We start from the raw sequence: 19293 nt of genomic DNA, 5'->3' as shown, positions 1-19293 counted from the left end.
ATTACAGATCCGAATGCTGTTTCATTTCGGTTTAATCAAATGTAGACAGTTCATCATTTGTGTATGGGCTGTGATACTGCCCGGGTGCCCAAACCGAAGCAGGTGGTTTTCTTAGGGGGCCACTCCCCGAGCCTTTGACCTGAAGGTCTAACCCACAAGGCAGTGGGGCATCGTAAGGAGATGCAGTCCCATGGTAACCGGTGACCAACGATTGGTTCATATGCCATTTGTTCCTTCAGGATACTGGAGCCCATGTGCACCATTGGTTTGGAATCAGGGTTTTCCAACTCCCCTAGGTGGACTGTCCGTATTCACCAACCCGGTTAAAGCGCCGGACACTCGATTTTCGTCCTCTGAATTTCATAAACAACACCCCCGCCACGAGAAGGCAGCTTAATCAAATATGTGTGGCGCATATATATTTGGCTCACTCTTGTACCAATATTTATGCGTTCAAATAAATAAATAAATTAATTAATGAAATGGCAAATGAATTTCAGAAAATAAACTATTCAAAATAAATTGTCCTGCAGATACCAACGTTTCGCCATCAACTTGATCATCTTTAATAAATTGATTTCATGTAGATTTTGTTGTCTTTTTAGACAGTATTATCAATACTAGCTTAGGAAATGGCAAGCTACTAATGCCTTTCGAGAAATGACTAACAGTTACTTCCGTTGATTTCAAATATGACTAATTGATTATTGGCGTTTACCTGTCGTTATTGTTTGCGCATTTATTTTGGTTTGCTTCGTCTCTGATCGGATTCTTGATCTTATGATGGTTTTTCATTTTCATCATTTACTGAACAATTGAATCTATTTGTCAAGATCTTTATCGCTTGCTAAGTACCCTGATTGTTAAATTTTTATGATCTTTCTAGTCTTCATATTGCTTGTTTTAAACACCCTTCAAAGTTAAAAGTTTCCTCTTCTTGAATTTTCGCTCATCAGTTATCACCAATCTAGAATCCTGCACAGATATACATCGATCGAGGAGACTGGTAAGATGCATAGCAGATTTTTATCACTGATGGTAAACAAATGACTAGACATTAATAATATGGTTCGAAAAGAAGAAATTAATTAGAGAAGTAAAAACTATAGAGTTATATTAGATCTAGGAGATTTTGCTGAAGAATGAATATACGTCACTGCTATATATTCTGGATCATGCCAACTAAAGTCTCCAAGTATTGATCACGATTATGATGTAATAGTCAGTGAGTAATCGATTCAAATCATTTTAATCCACACAAAACTGTGTGATCAAGCTTATTTTTTTCAAAATTTTATTCCACATGACGGTTTGGTTAAAAGCGTCACCTACATGTTATCCATATGAGTAATTAACAAGTGCTCACAACGATCCATAATATACTGTCTTAGAAATTTTACTGCTACTTCAGTCATCCGATAGTGTGTATTACAGTCATCAAATTATATTTAGCCTATCAAAACAACTTTACCCAATAATAATACTACAATGTTGTTGAAGACAATTAGTTGCTTTCGTTAGCATTAAAATTCAGTACTAATTTCTAGATCTAGAAATATTTTCACTGCCTATTAGTTTCACTGGAATAACTCCTCCAAAGTTAAACTATCTTTGCTTAGGAATATACATATATATCTCAAGCATTAACAGTGCATAATTAAATGTATTGATTCTGGTACAATGCTTTTTGTCAATCGTTTTTCTTTCTATAGAACTAGTCTGCGCTTCATGGGATCCTTTATCAGAGAAACAATCTTTACAACTTGTCAATTTAATGCATAATTTATGCTCAACTTATCCAACGATTTGTATTGGTAGTCGTCCAACAGAAAAATTATTCACTTCCATTGTTAAACGTATTGAAAATACAATACAAGAAGATATTTTCATACCACTCTATTCAAAAACGTAAGCATTATTATTATTACTGTTGTTATTATTATTATTAATGACGTTGTAGTGAACACGAACACCAGTGGGGACAATCGAATGTATTCGACGCAAAATTACAGGACTTCTTAATAAAATCTAACAACCATATAGTAAATGCCCAATTTGCAAAATGACCACCAATTGTCCCAAAATGGCCCAGACTTCTTTGTTCATGTTCGTTCAACATCCGACATCCACCCGGCACCTGGGACGTTTAACACCCGTGCTCCACTGGCCTGCTGAGCCATCTACATCCGATGTTCGCCCAGCAGCCGTACGTCCCACCGCTCACTCTCCGTCGACAGCACCTGCTGCAGCCAACGCCACCCCGTCAGAACACTCCGCTTGACGCCACCTCTCCGCACCAGACTGCCCCAACTAGCACCTCAGCTCCAGGACCGCAACGGCATCCACAGAACAGCACCCTTCCTCTCGTGGTTGGCAGCGACACCAAATGTAGCAAACGAGAAGACGAATGGAGATCGAATGTGATTAACATAAAATTACAGAACTTGTTAATAAAATCTAACAAACATATAGTAAATGCTTAATTTGCAAAATGATCACCAATTGTCCTAAAATGGCTCGGACTTGATTGTTCTTGTATTGTCATACAAATTGCATTCTGTTTCCATTCTTTACTATTCGATCCTCTTGTCCCTCTGTTGCCAGACCTTCTGTTCACGACTAACATCATATACTACTTATGTCAATATAAGTAGCACACACCACAACGTTTTTTTAGGGAGTTAACTTGATATCGTGATGATATTTGGAGCGAACGGTACTGAGTTCAAATCTTAGAGTGTGAATATCAACACTAGAATGCAGGCACATCTAGATGACGAATCCCAAACAGCATAAAACACCTGTTCTGGATTCTACGGCTAGCCACCATCTATCCCTGCTTATAGTGCTTGTTACATAATAACAATATAGGAAAAATCCGCACAGGATCTCCATATGCCTAAAAGACTGAAGAACTGCGATTTTAAAGATTAGTGGGAAGACCGTTCACAAACCAATACATATAAGCGAAAGTATTTATCGGGTTTTTGCGTTGATATCATCCGGTAATGGTAGTAGTAGTAGTGTAGTGAACAAGAACTCAGGTGGAGACAACAAAATTACAGAGTTCCTTCATGAATTTTGCAAACCATACATTAAATATTTCATTTGCAAATCCTCCATCAGTTGTCTTAATCTTCATCGTTCCTTCATTGCTATTACAATTACTCTCTGTTCCCATTCTCTTCGATTCGATCTTCCCAACCTTTTGCTTCCAGGTGTTCCACTTCTGATTGGTGTTACATACTACTTATGCCTGTCGACATAAGTAGCATACACCACAGTAGTATTGTTAGTAGTAGTAATTATTGTAATGTAATGCGCATCATAGGAATGTGAGTAGTATAACAATTATGCCTATTATCGTTGAAATTCTTCTATCATCCAAGTATTAAGTATTAATTAAATCAACATACTGGAAATCTCCTCCTCTCTCTCTCCTTTTATTCCTCTTCGAATAGTTATTGTCTTTTTGTTGTTGTTGTTTTGTTAAATAATTTGAAGACGTGATATTATTACAAACGAATTTCTTTTTCTTTTATTATGCAAATTGCTACATATCAGTAAACAAATAAGTAAATAAACGAAACACAATGATAACAAGTATATTATAGAAGAATGTATCAGAAAAAGATTATCATTTAATTATGTTCAGAAGGGGTTTATGGAGATTTTTAGAAATTTCACAGATTGAAATCACGAGTCAATTGAAGCTAGACTACCATGGAAAACTTGGAAGCACTGGACGGCCGTTTCGTTTTAGTATGCGACTCCTCATCAGTGCGCATCCATGATCCCGCACCTCGCGAGATTCGAACCCAGGACCTATCAGTTTCGTGGGTGAACACTTAACTTATAGACCACTGAGCTGGCATCCCTTTGTGGTAATGTCTAAATTCAGTCAATCCACGAAGTTGCGCCACCGTACACCATTGTCTTCTGTGAGCTGATATCTCACAACAGACCTGGTTGGATGCCAGCTCAGTGGTCTGGTTGGTTAAACGCTTGGCGCAAGACCGATAGGTCCTAGGTTTGAATCCCGTGGGGTGCGGGATCTCCACAGTCTCCACAAACCCCTTCTGAACATAAATAAATGACAATATTTTTCTGATGATATTTTCGATTAAAGTATCTAGTTTCATTTACAACAAATGATTACTGTTAGTATGAAAATGAACTGCATCAGTAATGAAATAATTATTTCCAATAATAGCACTTTTAAAATCTTAACAGTTGTATAGTTTGATTGTTTAAAGTACTCATCTTTCATTCAATAGATACATATTCAAACACCATTCCATCTACTTCGAGGTATGTTATTTGACAAATAACTTGTAGACATAGGTCTTTATGAGCACATAAAGTATATGCACATCATATCAGTCGATGAAAATAACTTCTCATCTACACAGATTTGTGTTTGGTAATTTTAATTAACTCATTCATCAGGTACTTGTGTATAAGCTACACTTGAAGTGTAACAGCTGTTGATACTATTCAGGTGACCGAAATTGCGTAGGTAGAACGGAATTTAGACCCTAATAATTAAACTACCTCTCCATAATTCAGTGTAGAGTAACTGCACTCAGCTGTTTAGAATGCCTTTCATAGTTCATTGTCACATCTCATGTTGCTCAAAGTTACCTGTGTGTTTTTTCTTTGCGTTGCCTTTTATTACAGTCTAATGCAACATCGTCAAGGTCCAGCTTTCATATTCTTCGAACGTCAATTTAACATGGGATTAAAGGTGATACGTTCATTTTTATTGTCTAATTTCATAATCAATAGCTTTGTATTAAAATATTTTCTGTTGGAATATTGTACAGGAACTTTTAAAACAGTTAATCATCACTATGATATGATATCAACGTTCCGATTCATTTAGATGTTTACATCAAGACCTAACTTTAGTTATGTAGCCATTGGAAAGCAAAGAACTGAGCTTCCATTTCTTACTACTATGGAGCACTCCAACAATCCAGATCTTAGGTTTCGGTACCTAATCTCTGTGCAAAAATTTATCGTGGGAAACGTTGGCTACAACCAGGTTAGTCATTTACCATCGAAGCTTAAATTCGTGCTCAACTAATAGAGGTTAGTACTGACAGTGGTGTAGGTTCCATCGTTCACAAAGGGGTACACCAGTTCTCTTAAATAGTAAAAAACACACTTTACTGACGAGACAGCTAGAGCAAAATATTCGGACTTGTGTGGCCATATTGATCAATACTGTACGTCTAAACGATATGATATTGGATGTTTGTATTGTTGTAGCACACATTATATTGAAATTAATTATCCTTACCGTATTACCATCCTATTGACTGGATCAAGTTTAAACTTGTTTCTAAATTTGGTTTCTTTATCTTCTACGTAGAATATTAATTAACACTGACAACAGTCTGACGTTCTGATAAACAGCCAGCTTGACACAGATGTGCGCTGGCCCATTCTGACACAACCTATTAGCACGACAAGGTAAAAAATATCGAAAGAACATTAAAGTAATATATTAGCAGTAATAAAAAAAGAGAGACTGAACGGTAGAAATCTGATTTAAAGTGTCAATGGAAAGGTATGTCTTAAAGAGTATCGAAATTCAAGATCAAGGGGGGAGAAATAAACAATGAATGCATATACATCACTGAGAATGATTCTGATCTATGTCATTTAAATATCTTTGACTTCTGTTGGCAGTTATCACACAAATCCCAACTAGATAGTTCACATTTACATCTATATGGCTTAGTTCAATATTCAGTGATTACATGAATGAATACCATGTTTTAGTTTGACTTCCCCTAATAGTAAATTCATCAAACAAATTATATTTAGAGAGTCATACATTTAGATTGATGATCATTTTGTACGTGAGATTCGGTGTACTTACTTACTTACTTTTTTGTACATACACGTATTACCCCCTCGTAGAGGAGCCATAGGCGGCCGCCCACAAGAATTTTCCATTGAACTTTCATTCATATTCTCCTTTTTATAATTCATTTAAAGTAACATTTTCATTGGAATTAAAGTGTTACATTTCATTCTATTCATTTTTTTCCCCCCAGCTCTTAAAAAATATTCTACTATGGTCAAATCTATTGAGTATAGATACATTAAAACATATTACTCTTACTTGTTTAATAAATCGTTATCTTTTAGTTGGATTAGCTTGTTTATTATCAGTTGTTACACTTAAATCAAATGATGATAAATCTAATCTCATAATGAATTCATCATTTCCAACTAGTTTATCATCAATTGATCAATCAGGTTCATTAGCTTTTCGTGATGCTGTACAAAAATTAAAAATGATAGTTGATTTATTACCTCATGAATGGTTGAAATTATCAAGTCCTTCAATAAAACGAGATGACGATGATCGTGGTCATGATGATGATGATGATGATGGTGAATCTTCAACAAAAGTTTCATTCACTGGAGTTTCAGATCCACTTAATCAAATTAAAAGATTTTTAACACAATTATTAGAAAATATACCACCGACTCGAATGTATACAGATATTACTGTTGGTCAAGCAGATATTCAAATCATTGAACGGTATGTGAAGGAATGACTGAGTTTTTTTTTAAAATTCTTAATATGAAATTAGTAATTGTTACTTTACTTACTTACTTACTTACTTTCAATGGAGCATAGGCCGCCGTTTTTTCTTGTTGGAGAGTTAGTTTTCTACGAGATGAGGTTGCTAACCCCCATGCCCAACCCCCCTCCTTTATCCGGGTTTGAGACCGGCAATGGCCTAAGAGGAGGGCTCCAGGCGGAGTTATTAAATTAGTAATGATAATGCTAAATGAAAATTTCAAATAATGTTTTGTTCATATCATATATATACCATTAATCTCATGCTTACACCATTTACTTTTTTATACACACTTATCTACTTAATTATTATGAGTAGTGAGTTGAAAGTTTACCGTGATAAACGGTTGATTTGTACAACTAAATTACAAAATTTAATGAATATTATACAGATGTTATTGATGTTGTTAGGATATACAACTCGAATACACAAACATGTCCTAGTATAGTTCTACAAGGTTTCGAAGAAAGCAGTTACAAGTTTCATTCTTAAAAATATAATCGACTCCTAATCATATTTCATTGACCTACAAGTTGATTTTAAAGCTGTTTATACGATTTGTCTAAATCTATTTAGATTTCTTCGTACCCAAGTCCTTAAAACTGCCGAAGCTTTTAACATTCACGAGTTAAGGCTAAAACTGTGTGTACAACACAAGTACATCTTATCCCTATGGTTACCATGACCGTAAACATTATTATAGTTTGTATTTGAAAATATCCTTCTCTCTCTTTAATTATGTTTCATATCTTTATGATTTCATTCATAACTGTTTCTGATATGACTTCATTTCACTGAACCTCTCTATTATCTTTAATTCTCATAACAAAAATGTGTTGATTATCTTACTTCTTTCACATTATAATCCATTATTAATTTAAACATACTTTCTATTTGAATACACATAATCTTTTATTGTTATTATTCACACTACATAATCTAGCATTATAATTTTGAGATTATGGAAATTTCAGTGGAGTTTTGTTCTCTGAGGTGGCTGGTTTGATCGTGGGAGTCTTCATCACTCTTCTGAACAACATCAACACAAGTGAAGTGTTCAAATTTCTCCACATATGACTCACAGCTTGTCTGGTAGACCTTGATTTTGATTGGTTATTGTTGACATTTAACTTGTCATTGTTTACTTCTTTATCTTGATTGTATCCCTCATTGATTTGATTCTTGGTTCTATATTTGTCTATGGTTTTTCTGATTGGTTGTGTTATATCTTGTGACATGAGTGCCCTGTTAAAGGATATTGTAATAATACCACCAATCAGAGAGCAGTGAATTATCGATCGGACCAAAGACGCGTGAACACGTACGAGCAGCCTAGAGTCTTGATTGGTCCTGCTTTCCGCCTAACCCAGCTAATTAAGTCCTGATCACTAATCTCAGCCTATGCGGTATGAATCATTATATTTCAAACATACTGAGTTTATATACCAATCAAACAGACCACAACGTAGCATAAAATATGAAACAACATTTGCACAAGATTTGGCCAAAAGTGGCTGTGAATGTGGTAGGTAGTAATGAATAGTCAGGACATAATTCAAGAATGGTATATCGTAAAATAATAGTTCATAGGTCGAAATAAAGCTCATAATAAGAGCGACATGAATATGAATAGTTGAGTTACTTAACAATTATACGATAAAAATGTACGCATAGTACTGGTCCATAAATGGATCACAAAAGTTACCATTCATTACGCTTATCGGAACATAACAGGTTGATAGATTGAATCGATTTCAATGTGCTTATTGATTACTGATTGACCTAAGTGCCAAACTTCTAAAAATTCTCTGATGTTTTTAGAATTGCCTCTATCAAAGATCTCAACATTTTCCTAGTCGAATGTGTGTTCACAGTTATCCACATGCACTGATATAACCGTGGATACGTTACGGCGTTTGACCACTAATTAATGTTCGTGCAAGCGAAGGTGAAGTGGGGGTGTCCACTTTATCTGATGTAGTATTTTCCGCAATTGGAACAATTTATTTTGTAAATGATATTCGGTTTTTCTTCTTTTCTTATTTCGTCATTTGGTTTACGTAGGAATGATTGGAGTGATTTTGTAAGTTTGTTTTCTACACCTATTCCAAAAGGCTTTAATAATCTCGTAATTTCTGATGTATCTTTTATATATAGTAGAATGATCCTTTTATTGGTTTCTGTACCTGGTTTTGTTTCTGCTGATGCGTTGGGTTGATATTTTCTAATGAAGTTGGTTAATTATCCGTTCTTTTGAAAGATAGTCTTTAGCTATTGTTCCGCATTTCAAGTGTGTTGCATCGTGCTCTTGCCTTCTTGAATAGGGTTTGCACTCAGTTGATTTTAGAAGTTCTTGGGTTGTTGCTACTGTAATTGAGGATTTGATCTGTATGGATCGCCTTCCCATATAATTGAGTCTCTACTTTTTCTGTGTCGTTTCTGGCGATTAGTACATCCATGATGAAGGCTCGACTAGCTTTCGCCAACTTGCGTCATTTATGGCGAGATATCCGTCTATCAACCAAAGGACGGGTTTACTGCGTATCAGTTCGTTCTGTCGTACTTTATGGCTGTCAAACGTGGCCGGTAAGAGTAGAGGATATTCGTCCGTTACTTGTATTTGATCATAGGTGTCTTAGAAAAATCGCTCGTGTATCCTGGGACCATCGAGTAAGTAACGCATTGTTAGGAAACGGGTTCTAGGTAAGGATGGCAAATCAATTGATAAAGTAGTGAAACATGGCACAAGTCCATGAAGTTGCTGACAAGTGGACTGAGCCATGTTGGTAGGTGTAGACTACGTGGTTGGGGACCGCGAGATGATAGCAACCGATGGTTGGAGACCCTGAATGACATGGCTCAAAATCGTTTGCAATGGCACAAGTGCATCCAATCTTTGTGTTCTTCCAATTCCTAATCTTCTGAATTCTTCATGTGCCTTATTTTCTTTCTAAATTTATTTGACTGTATTATACTCCTTGAATAACATCTTCAAGCCATAATGTTTCCGATTACTGCTTATAATTTTACTACCTCTACCACTAAGGAATTTGAATCGACAACTGCATCTCTGTGCTAATGTGGTGTAGCATCTCGAACTGATGTACGTACTTACGAAGTTCTACGTTGTTACTGACTGACTGACATCCATGATGAAAGGAATATAGATACATAGTTATCTAGTTAATTAGTAATTACACAACAATACAATAATTTTCACAGTTGAAATCACAAGTGGAACTTAGCTAGACAACTATTAAAAACTTGGAAGCACTGAACGGTCGTTTCGTTCTAGTATGAGATTAGGTAGTACCTGTCAACGATAATTAATATTAATGCGAAAAATCAGTTCTAACTTCTGTAATATTTACTTCGTTATAACAACGATAATATTAATTATAATCTTTATTATTGTTATTACAGGGAATGCATGGGAACTTTGTTACAACTAAGAGATTTATTGAAGAATTGATCCTATATCCATGATATGAAACTTACATTAAATTCAAGTGTATGTATTTGTGTGTATCTGCATATATGTACATAATTTGTTTTAATAATTTCATAAATGAGTTTTGGAAACAAGAATTTAAAGGTAATTCCATCCACAAATACATGTGAACTTGTAAAATAAAAAAAAAGTACTGAAGATTCCTTTTTACTGCGTCGTTTTTTTTCTTTTTCTGAATATTATATATATATATATATATATATTTCAGTGGTTGAAATCATAAGTCAATTGAAGCTAGACCACCATGGAAAACCTGGAAGCACTGGACGACCATTTCGTCCTAGTATGAGACTTCTCAGCAGTGCGGGGGCAGGACCGTGGATGCGCACTACTGAAGAGTCCCAAAATAGGACAAAACGTCCGTCCAGTGCTTCCAGGTTTTCCATGGTGGTCTAGCTTCAATTGACTCATGATTTCAACCAGTGAGACTTATAAAAATCTCCACAAAACCCATTCTGATAATATATATATATATATATATATATATATATATATATATACATTGGGTTGTGTGTAGTGTTCTCCTGTCTCTGGTTGTACTATCAATCAGTATCTAACGTGTTTGAATTATCTGTCCAGACTTGTTATTATTTTTATTCGATTTTATGATATCCTCTATTTTATTATGATTAAACAATGACATTGGTGAATTAACAATAATGAAGTTTTATATGTTGATTTTATTACGAATGAAAAAGAAAAGCACTACGTAATAGCGTTGTTACTTGCTTACAGTTCGTGTTATTTTACGATAGTTTTATGTGATGATGATATGTAGTTTACTATAATGATCATATATATATATATATATATATATATATATATATATATATATATATATATATATATATAGCCCCCAAATGCCCTGGTACGACCGAGAGTAGTGAGAATCTTCTCTCCCTCTCGAAATGCTCTCACATGGCTACGCGTATATAGCCTCTGCCAGGGAAGTCCTACTCACTGCGTTTTCGTGACGGGGGTGTTGTTTACGAAATTGAGAGGATGAAAACCGAATGTCCGGCGCTTTCACCGGGTTGGCGGACATGGAGAGTCCACCTAGAGGAGTTTGAAAACCCTCATTCCAAATCAGTGGTGCACATGGGCTCCAGTATCCTGAAAGAACAAATGGTGTATGAACCAGCCGTTGGTCACTGGCTACTGTGGGACTGCATCTCCTTACGATGCTCCACTGTCTTGAGGATCAGACCTGTGGGTCGAAGGCTCCTGGTGTGGCTCCCTAAGAAAACCACCTGCTTCGGTTTGGGCACCCGTGCAGTATCACAGCCCTCACACATCGAATGAGATTTGTGTGGCGCATATTTATTCGGTACCTCCTTGTACCAATATCTATGTGTTAAAATAAGTAAATATACTGAATGATAGAGATCAATTTACAGATAGTTTTGAATAAGGTAGTGGTGTGTATATTGGCATCTGTCGCTTACTATTAGTTTCCCTCACTATGGAAGGACACTTTTTGTTGATGTGCCTTAAAAAGAAACTGGATTAAGGGTGACCTTAGTGATCTAGTTGCGTGACTACAGAACTTAGACGACAATAATCTTAGATCAGTCACTCACGGCGAGTAGTTATTGATGTGTTAACTTCATAGTCTAAATGGCTTACAACCAGCAACGGAATTTGAAGTATATTATTTTTAGAGTCAGTCTTTTCTGATCTGTCTTTCATTGTGCATAGCATTAGTTAAGATATTGGTTATCTGAGGGAAACATCTTATTGCTATCACACCTCTACATAGTCAGAAGCGTGACTTCATCCTTTGACCTTAATTTACTACTTTTACTCAATTGTATGCAAGTTTTCTTATTTCAATAAACTTATATCAATACTGAAACAAACTGATGATTTGACAAGAAGGGGATATTGTTCTATGAGGTAGAAATTTTTATTATGTAGATTATATCCACTTTGTCAAATGCCTTTTCATAATCACGAAAGTTAATGTATGATGACGAGTTCCATCCAATTGATTGTCCAACAATGATCTTTAGGGTCACGATGATATATGAATGTAAACTCGTGAGAATTTGAAAGATAAATGCTTCAAAGTAATTACGTTATATATGTAAAGGCTTTAACTACTTATTATTGTTTGCTAAAGTATGCTGTATTTTAAATTGTATCATCATACACTGAGTGGAACTTAACACATGCATCATTTCAAGTTGCTATACCACATTAACACAACGAGGTAAAATTATTTGAACATAAATCTTAGAGTAGTGGAAGTGGTAACTGTATCATCAGTAGTAATAAGAAAGATTATATATAGAACAAGGAATACGGTTTATGAAGATTTCAGAACTTAGGTTTTAAAGAGAAATAAGGAGTGAATATGTTTCCAGTATTCCATACTCTTCTGATCTATGTCACTGAAAGTCTAACCATGCGTTACAATAATCACGCGACCTCCAAAAATGTAGTCTACACCTACTTAAATGTCTAAGCGCAATTGTAATGACTCCGAAGATTGGTCTTACGTTTTGATTTCGACACTCCTAGCTTTTTTCTAAACCATTTTTACACCAGACAACATCGACATAAGCAGTAGTTAGGCATACGCAACACATATCCCAACAATCAGTGTGTCGAAAAATATTTTTAAAAACAGTGTCCGAATATGCTTCAATACACTGGTATAAGGTCAATGATTTTTGCTTTAAACTGATTGCAGAACGAGATTTGTCGATATACTAGCACTCAGTACTGTCTGTTAACATCTTAATAACTCCATAATAGTTCAACACCAAAGAAATATCGTTGTTTTGGAAGTTTCGTTCTCCGAAGTCTATTCTATTCTTGTATATGTTGAATGATATTCGATTGGCTAACCAACTGTTAGTCACGTTAAATAACATATTTTTCATTTGACCAATTCATTCTATTGAAAATTCAATTTTATGATATAAGGTCTAATTATAACTACTTAGCTATCCAAACAGTAGTAAGTCTACCATGTTTTGAGCTTGTCATAGAATGTACAGTAATAACAATAATTAGTATACAATCAAATTATAATAAATTCAAATTTCGAGATGGTTAGGATTTGTAGTTCAGGTGGATGATTTCGACGGAGTTTTGTTCTCTGAGCTGAATGGTTTGGTCGTGGAGATTTCATCGTTCTTCTGAACGATGTTATTAGCACAAACTCCAGATAGTAGTGAAGTATTCGAGTTTCTCCACATATGGCTCATAGCTTTCCCTGTAGACGTCAAAGTAAATAATAACAGGTTTACGGTCAACAAGAACCAATGAACATCGAGGTCTATGAGAGAAACTGTGAGCCATATGTGGAGAAATTCGAATAATTCACTTCTGTCTGAAGTTTGTGCTGATGATGTCGTTCAGAAGAACGATGAAAGCTTCACGACCAAACCATCCAGCTCAGAGAACAACACTCCTTCGAAATTATATTTTCACATAACCTACTTGTTACGACCTTGATCATCTGCCTACCCACTTTTGGTGCTGAGGATAACTTATATAATTTAGATTAAAACCTTGAAGTGATATGTTGACTGGCTTAACCTTGAAGCTTGTATACATGAGTTCGAAGTGAGGCCAACTGTTTGAGATAGAGAGACGAAAACTATTCTGTCACCTGATTGGCTGACAAGCACGGGAGTGAGAGAAAGTCAACTGGAACACAACGTTTATTTCCAATAATGACTGTTTCCCGATTTCGGACTAGTATAAAAAGACACATGAATAAATAGATAACTAGGCGGATCACAACGCACAAACAATTAGGAAAATATAATTATTTTCAATAGTTGAAATCACGAGTCAATTGAAAGTAGACCATCATGGAAAACCTGGAACACTGGGCGACCGTCTCGTCCTATTGTGGGACTCCTTAGCAGTGCGGACCCGCGTCGCGAGATGCGACTTCAGGACCTATCAGTCTCGCGCATGAGCGCTTAACCATTGGTGACCAATGGAGTTCAACCAGGTCTGTTGGGAGATAATAACTCACTGATAACAGTGATGGATGTGTCGCTCAATTTCGTGAATTGGTTGAAGTTAGACATTAACACTGATGTGTCGTTTGTTCAAATCCCACCGAGTGGGATCGTAGATGCACACTGCTGAGGAGTCCCATACTAGGACGAAACGGCCATCCTATGCTTCCAGGTTTTCCATGGTGGTCTAGCTTCAATTGACTCATGTTCTAGACTATTAAAATTACTATTATGATATCCACAAAAACCCCTTCTGATATTAAATACAATTATGTCCAAAATTGGAGATTAGCGTAGAAAAATAGAGTACAAAAGATTATATTTAAATTACAATAACTTTAGAACACAAAAGGCTATGGCAATGAATTATACATCAAACGAAAGCTTATAATCTTACTATTTTACAAGTTTTGAATTAAATAAAATAATATTCTCAATAATAGCTTCAAGAATTTGTCAAGTTGTTATGTCCTTTGGTCTGTCTACCCACTTTTGATGCTGAGATACTTAACTGATCCGGATTTAGAGCTTGATGCGATAGACTGACCGACCTAACATTTAGGCTAGTACGCTTGAGTTCGAAATGGGGTAGAGAGAAGAAAATTATTCTATCACCTGACTGGCTGACAAGCACCCGTATAAGAGAAGACAAGACAACTGAAACACTACCTGATCTACTCCCGACATCCTGATTTTAGTTCAGTTCGGATTAGTGTAAAAAGGTACATAAATGAATAGGTGACTAACCCGACCACAACGTACAATAATTAGCAAAAATACAATTATATCCAAAGCCGGGAATTAGCGTAGAAAATAGGGTGCAAAATATTATATTTAAATTACAATAGCTTTGGAACAGATAATGGTTATGACAATGAACCATACATCGAAAGAAAACTCATTTTCTGTAGAATAAATTAGGGACAAAAATAAATGTTAATGTTTTACAAGATGTGTATAAAATGAAATAACGTCCCGAAAAATAGCTTTTGTAGTTTGTCAAAACTTCTTGCTTCCCTGTTCACATCATAAGGCTTCTTGTTTCTTCTGTCCGCATCATTATTTCAATTCAAGGAACTGTATATAGATATACCCTCAGCACCAAAAGTGTGTAGACAAATGATCAAAGTCGTAACAAGTAGGTTGTATGAAAATAGAATTTCGATAGAGTTTTATTCTCAGAACTGGATGGTTTGATCGTGGAAATGAACGACATCATCATCATCAGAACAAACTTAAGATGAAAGTGAAGTATTCGAATTTCCTTATTTTAACACTAATTAAACTTGTAATTGAATAATAATTATTCGAATATGTATTTAACTAATCTTATATTAAATTACAAAATTACTTGATTTACATTTTTAACAAAAAACAAAACAAAACAGAAAAAAACCCCTTTCTAACACCGCATTCTCTACGTTTATAAAATCTAATAAACCCAATAAGATCTATAGTAAAGTTCAATTATATATAGATATATATATTTCATGATTACTATTTTATTGCATAACAGTAATAATAATAATAATAATAATGGTGATAGCAATAATAATAGCGATACTACTACTACTACTAATAATAATGATAGTAGTAATAATAATAGTAATAGTAATAATGGTAATAATACTAGTAATAACAGTAATACTACTAATAATAATAGTAATACTAATGATAATAATAATACTAATAATAGTAGTAACAGTAATAATGATAATAATAGTAATAATAATAATAATAATCATAATGGAAGATGAGAATCAATCACCTAAATTCTAATTCTAATCCTAATTTATATAGACATTAATGACAAATAATTACATATAAAATCCCTTATCATTCATTCAATTAAAATAGACCTAATTACCTTAAATTATTAAATAGTTCAATATTGTTTATATATTTATTAAAATAAACAGATTGTTTGTTTGTTTGTTTGTTTATTTTTCTTTTCTCTTTTTAATCATATTTATAAAGTTCAATAGAAATGATACATAAAACGATTCAATGGTTATATATATATATATATATATATATTATAATATTTATTTAAAGAATTTAATCATTTTAAATAAACGAAAGGAAATTTTTCTTGTTTTTTTGTTGAAAATTATCATTATTATTTTCCCAATATATGAATAACTGATTGAGATCATGAACTGATTGATGTTAGACTACAATTGAAAAACTGTAAGCATTGGATAGCTGTTTCGTGCTATTGTGCGACTCTTCAGCAGTGCGCATCCAGGATCTGACCTCGCCACCCCTCCTCATAATAATCATATGTTCACTAGTGATTGACTTCAAGAGACATTTTCTGGAGTTTTAGTGGGAAGCCGTTACCAATGGAATTCAACCAGGTCTAATGTGAGATATCAATTCACTGAAGACAATGGTGTATGGTGGTGCAACTTCGTGGATTGTTTGAAGTTACACATGAACTGTGTTGGATACCGGCTCAGTGGTGTAGAGGTTAAGTGCTTGCTCGCGAGTCGGGATTGTTGATGCGCACTGTTCATGAGTCCCACAATAAGACGAAGCGGCCTTCTAGTGCTTCCAGGTTTTTTTATGGTAGTCTAGCTTCAATTAACTCATGATCTCAACCATTGAAACTACTATCATATCCACAGAACCCCTTCTGAGATATACATGTAATTTATGTTTGGCTACTTATATACATGTATACATATATAAGTAGTATATAACAAAATAGTAGGCTAATATAAAGTAAACAAATTGAAGTGATACTTCAATCATTCTATAATTGAAAATATTTAAATGAAGACAATCCATAGGGATATATGTATTTATTGTCGTCCTTTATTATTATTATTATTATTATTTCAATTCATGGTAATACTTATTTATGTATTGTGAAATAACTAAACAAAATCCATTGTAGAATTATTCAAGTAGTTTTTGTATCTGTGTGTGTGTGTGTGTGTTATTTTCTATGGTTCTACATTGAAAAATGAAATGGTTTCTCTCTTTGTTTCTTTTTTTTCTTATTATTTTTTTTAATAAACCAACTATTATGTAAGTATAAAATAGTTTTAATTTCCATCAATTCAGTTGTGAACACGTTTTTTTGGGGGGTGGGGAAAGAGGAGGATGTATGCGTGTGTGTGTGGGTGGGTGTGGGTGTTGTTTACTTTCATTGAATTCGAATGAATATTACATTGTTATCAATGAAATGAATATTAAGAACTCTTCATTAAGTTATCCCATAGAAACTTCAATGTTTTTTTTCTTCATTCCTATTGTTAGTTTGATTGCTTCTTTTTTTTCATTTCCTTCTCTTTATTTACTTCTTCTTTTTGTTGTCCGTAAAAATTCTACTTTTTTTCCATTTCCTGAAACATACTACTTATATCTGTTCGTACAAGTAGCATACAAAAAACATTGTGAGGAGTAGTATGTAAGATATTCTAGAAAAGAAAGGTGTTATATCCTAGTGAAGATTAAATGACAAGTAACTTCTGTGAACTATTAATGGACTATTATTAGATAGATATACATATATATATATTCTTATTGTATAACTGTTCAGCAACTAGATTATATGTATCTATATTCCTTTTATTATAAGCTTCATTTTGAGTTATAGAATATTATTATATGATTTACTATTCCTAAATTGTACTCAGTTTAATGATTACAGTATCCCAAGTACACAGTCACTTTCTGGCTTGATCTTTTGTAAACACTATTTCCTATTTTATGCTGTAACGTGGTCTGTTTGGCTAGTATCTACACCAAGTATGTTTGAAATACATGATTTGCATAATGGAAGCTGTTAGTAGCGTTCTGGACTCAACCGGACGGGTTAGACAAACAAAGGATCATTAAGGACGCTAAGCTGGTCATACTGGTCAAATGTTATTGGTTTAGTACAGTACTAAGATTGAATAAGTTGTATTTCGATTGGCGGATAAATCATGTGATAACTAGCCGACCTTAAAGTCACAACAAAAAGAATAGTAGAAAAAAGTGAGTCGATGACTTAGTAAGCACAGAACGAAACGACCATCCAGAACAGTCAGGTTTTCAATAGTAGTTCAGCTTAGATTAACTCGTGAATTCAACTAGGAAAATACTACAATCTGTACAAATCTTCATATAAATAATAAATCATTGAAAATATATTCAATATGGTTGTTTACTTTCAAATGATAATGATGAATTTGAATGTAATTCTTAGTAACAATTTTTAAAATTAAAAGAGTTGCCAAGACCACGGTAAAACAAGGAATCAAACATATTTCTTTTGTATACAAAGAATAAATTTATATTAATGAATTACGATAGATTTAGCCGCGTACAATTTTCTATCGCAGATCTTTAAAAAGTCGTCGTCTTACAACTTCATAGAGTATTTTGAACGATGATAGCCATTATGCTAAATGGCTAGGTTTTGTCATGTGTTTAATGATGGAGGTGTTAACTGACTCCGATTCCCCTTGCCTTGTGATGTAGTTTGATGATTTGCGTAATGTATGTCCTATCCATTTCCATCGTCTTTTCCTAATTTCCAATTCAGCTGGAAGCTGGTTTTTTCTCTTCCATACTAGGCTGTTGCTTATGGTATCTGGCCAATGGATGTTGAGTATCTTGAGTAGACAACTATTTATAAATACTTGTACCTTCTTGATGGTGGTTGTTGTAGTTCTCCAAGTTTCAGCTCCATACAGTAGAACTACCTTGACGTTCGTATTGAAGATTCTCACTTTGGTATTGGTTGAAAATTGTTTCGAGTTCGATATGTTGTTCAATTGTAGGAATGCGACCCTTGCTTTACCAATCCTCGCCTTTACGTCTGCATGTGAACCTCATTGTTCATCGATGATGCTTCCCAGGTTTGTGAAGGATTCTACATCTTCAAGTAAATGTTACTATGAGAAAAATATTTTCATCAACCAACCATTTTGTTTTATATTTACTGATGAAATAAATCCCATTCTTTGTGTTCAAAACACCCTTGATTGACATGGTATATATAGTTTCGCACATTATATTCAGAATATAACCATTAATGTACCAAATGCTTAGATTGAATGAACAAATTGCAGTCGTCAATAATTACATAGTTTTTCTAAACTTCACTGTGTTAGTCGAAATCATGAATCGATTACTACTTACTTTTGATAATAAAATATTCCATCTTTACTCTCTTGAACTCAATACTTCCAAGATC

General features: G+C 34.3%; 1 protein-coding gene across 1 annotated transcript in view; it reads left to right on the top strand.

Annotated features, from left to right (window-relative positions):
• The window catches only part of GCFC1 (GC-rich sequence DNA-binding factor), a 32663-nt gene extending 21781 nt beyond the window's left edge, over positions 1-10882 (top strand). Inside the window, exons 14-17 of the mRNA XM_051210219.1 lie at positions 1713-1908; positions 4681-4747; positions 6069-6562; positions 10029-10882. Coding sequence (XP_051070189.1) covers positions 1713-1908; positions 4681-4747; positions 6069-6562; positions 10029-10077 — 806 coding nt within the window. The 3' untranslated portion in view covers positions 10078-10882. The remainder of the gene's footprint in view (positions 1-1712; positions 1909-4680; positions 4748-6068; positions 6563-10028) is intronic.
• The last annotated feature ends 8411 nt before the right edge of the window (positions 10883-19293 follow it).

Source organism: Schistosoma haematobium, chromosome ZW, assembly GCF_000699445.3.
Source record: "Schistosoma haematobium chromosome ZW, whole genome shotgun sequence".
In the NCBI taxonomy this organism is placed as follows: domain Eukaryota; kingdom Metazoa; phylum Platyhelminthes; class Trematoda; order Strigeidida; family Schistosomatidae; genus Schistosoma; species Schistosoma haematobium.
Note: the sequence above shows the minus strand (reverse complement) of the source record. Positions and strands in the feature narration are given on the sequence as shown.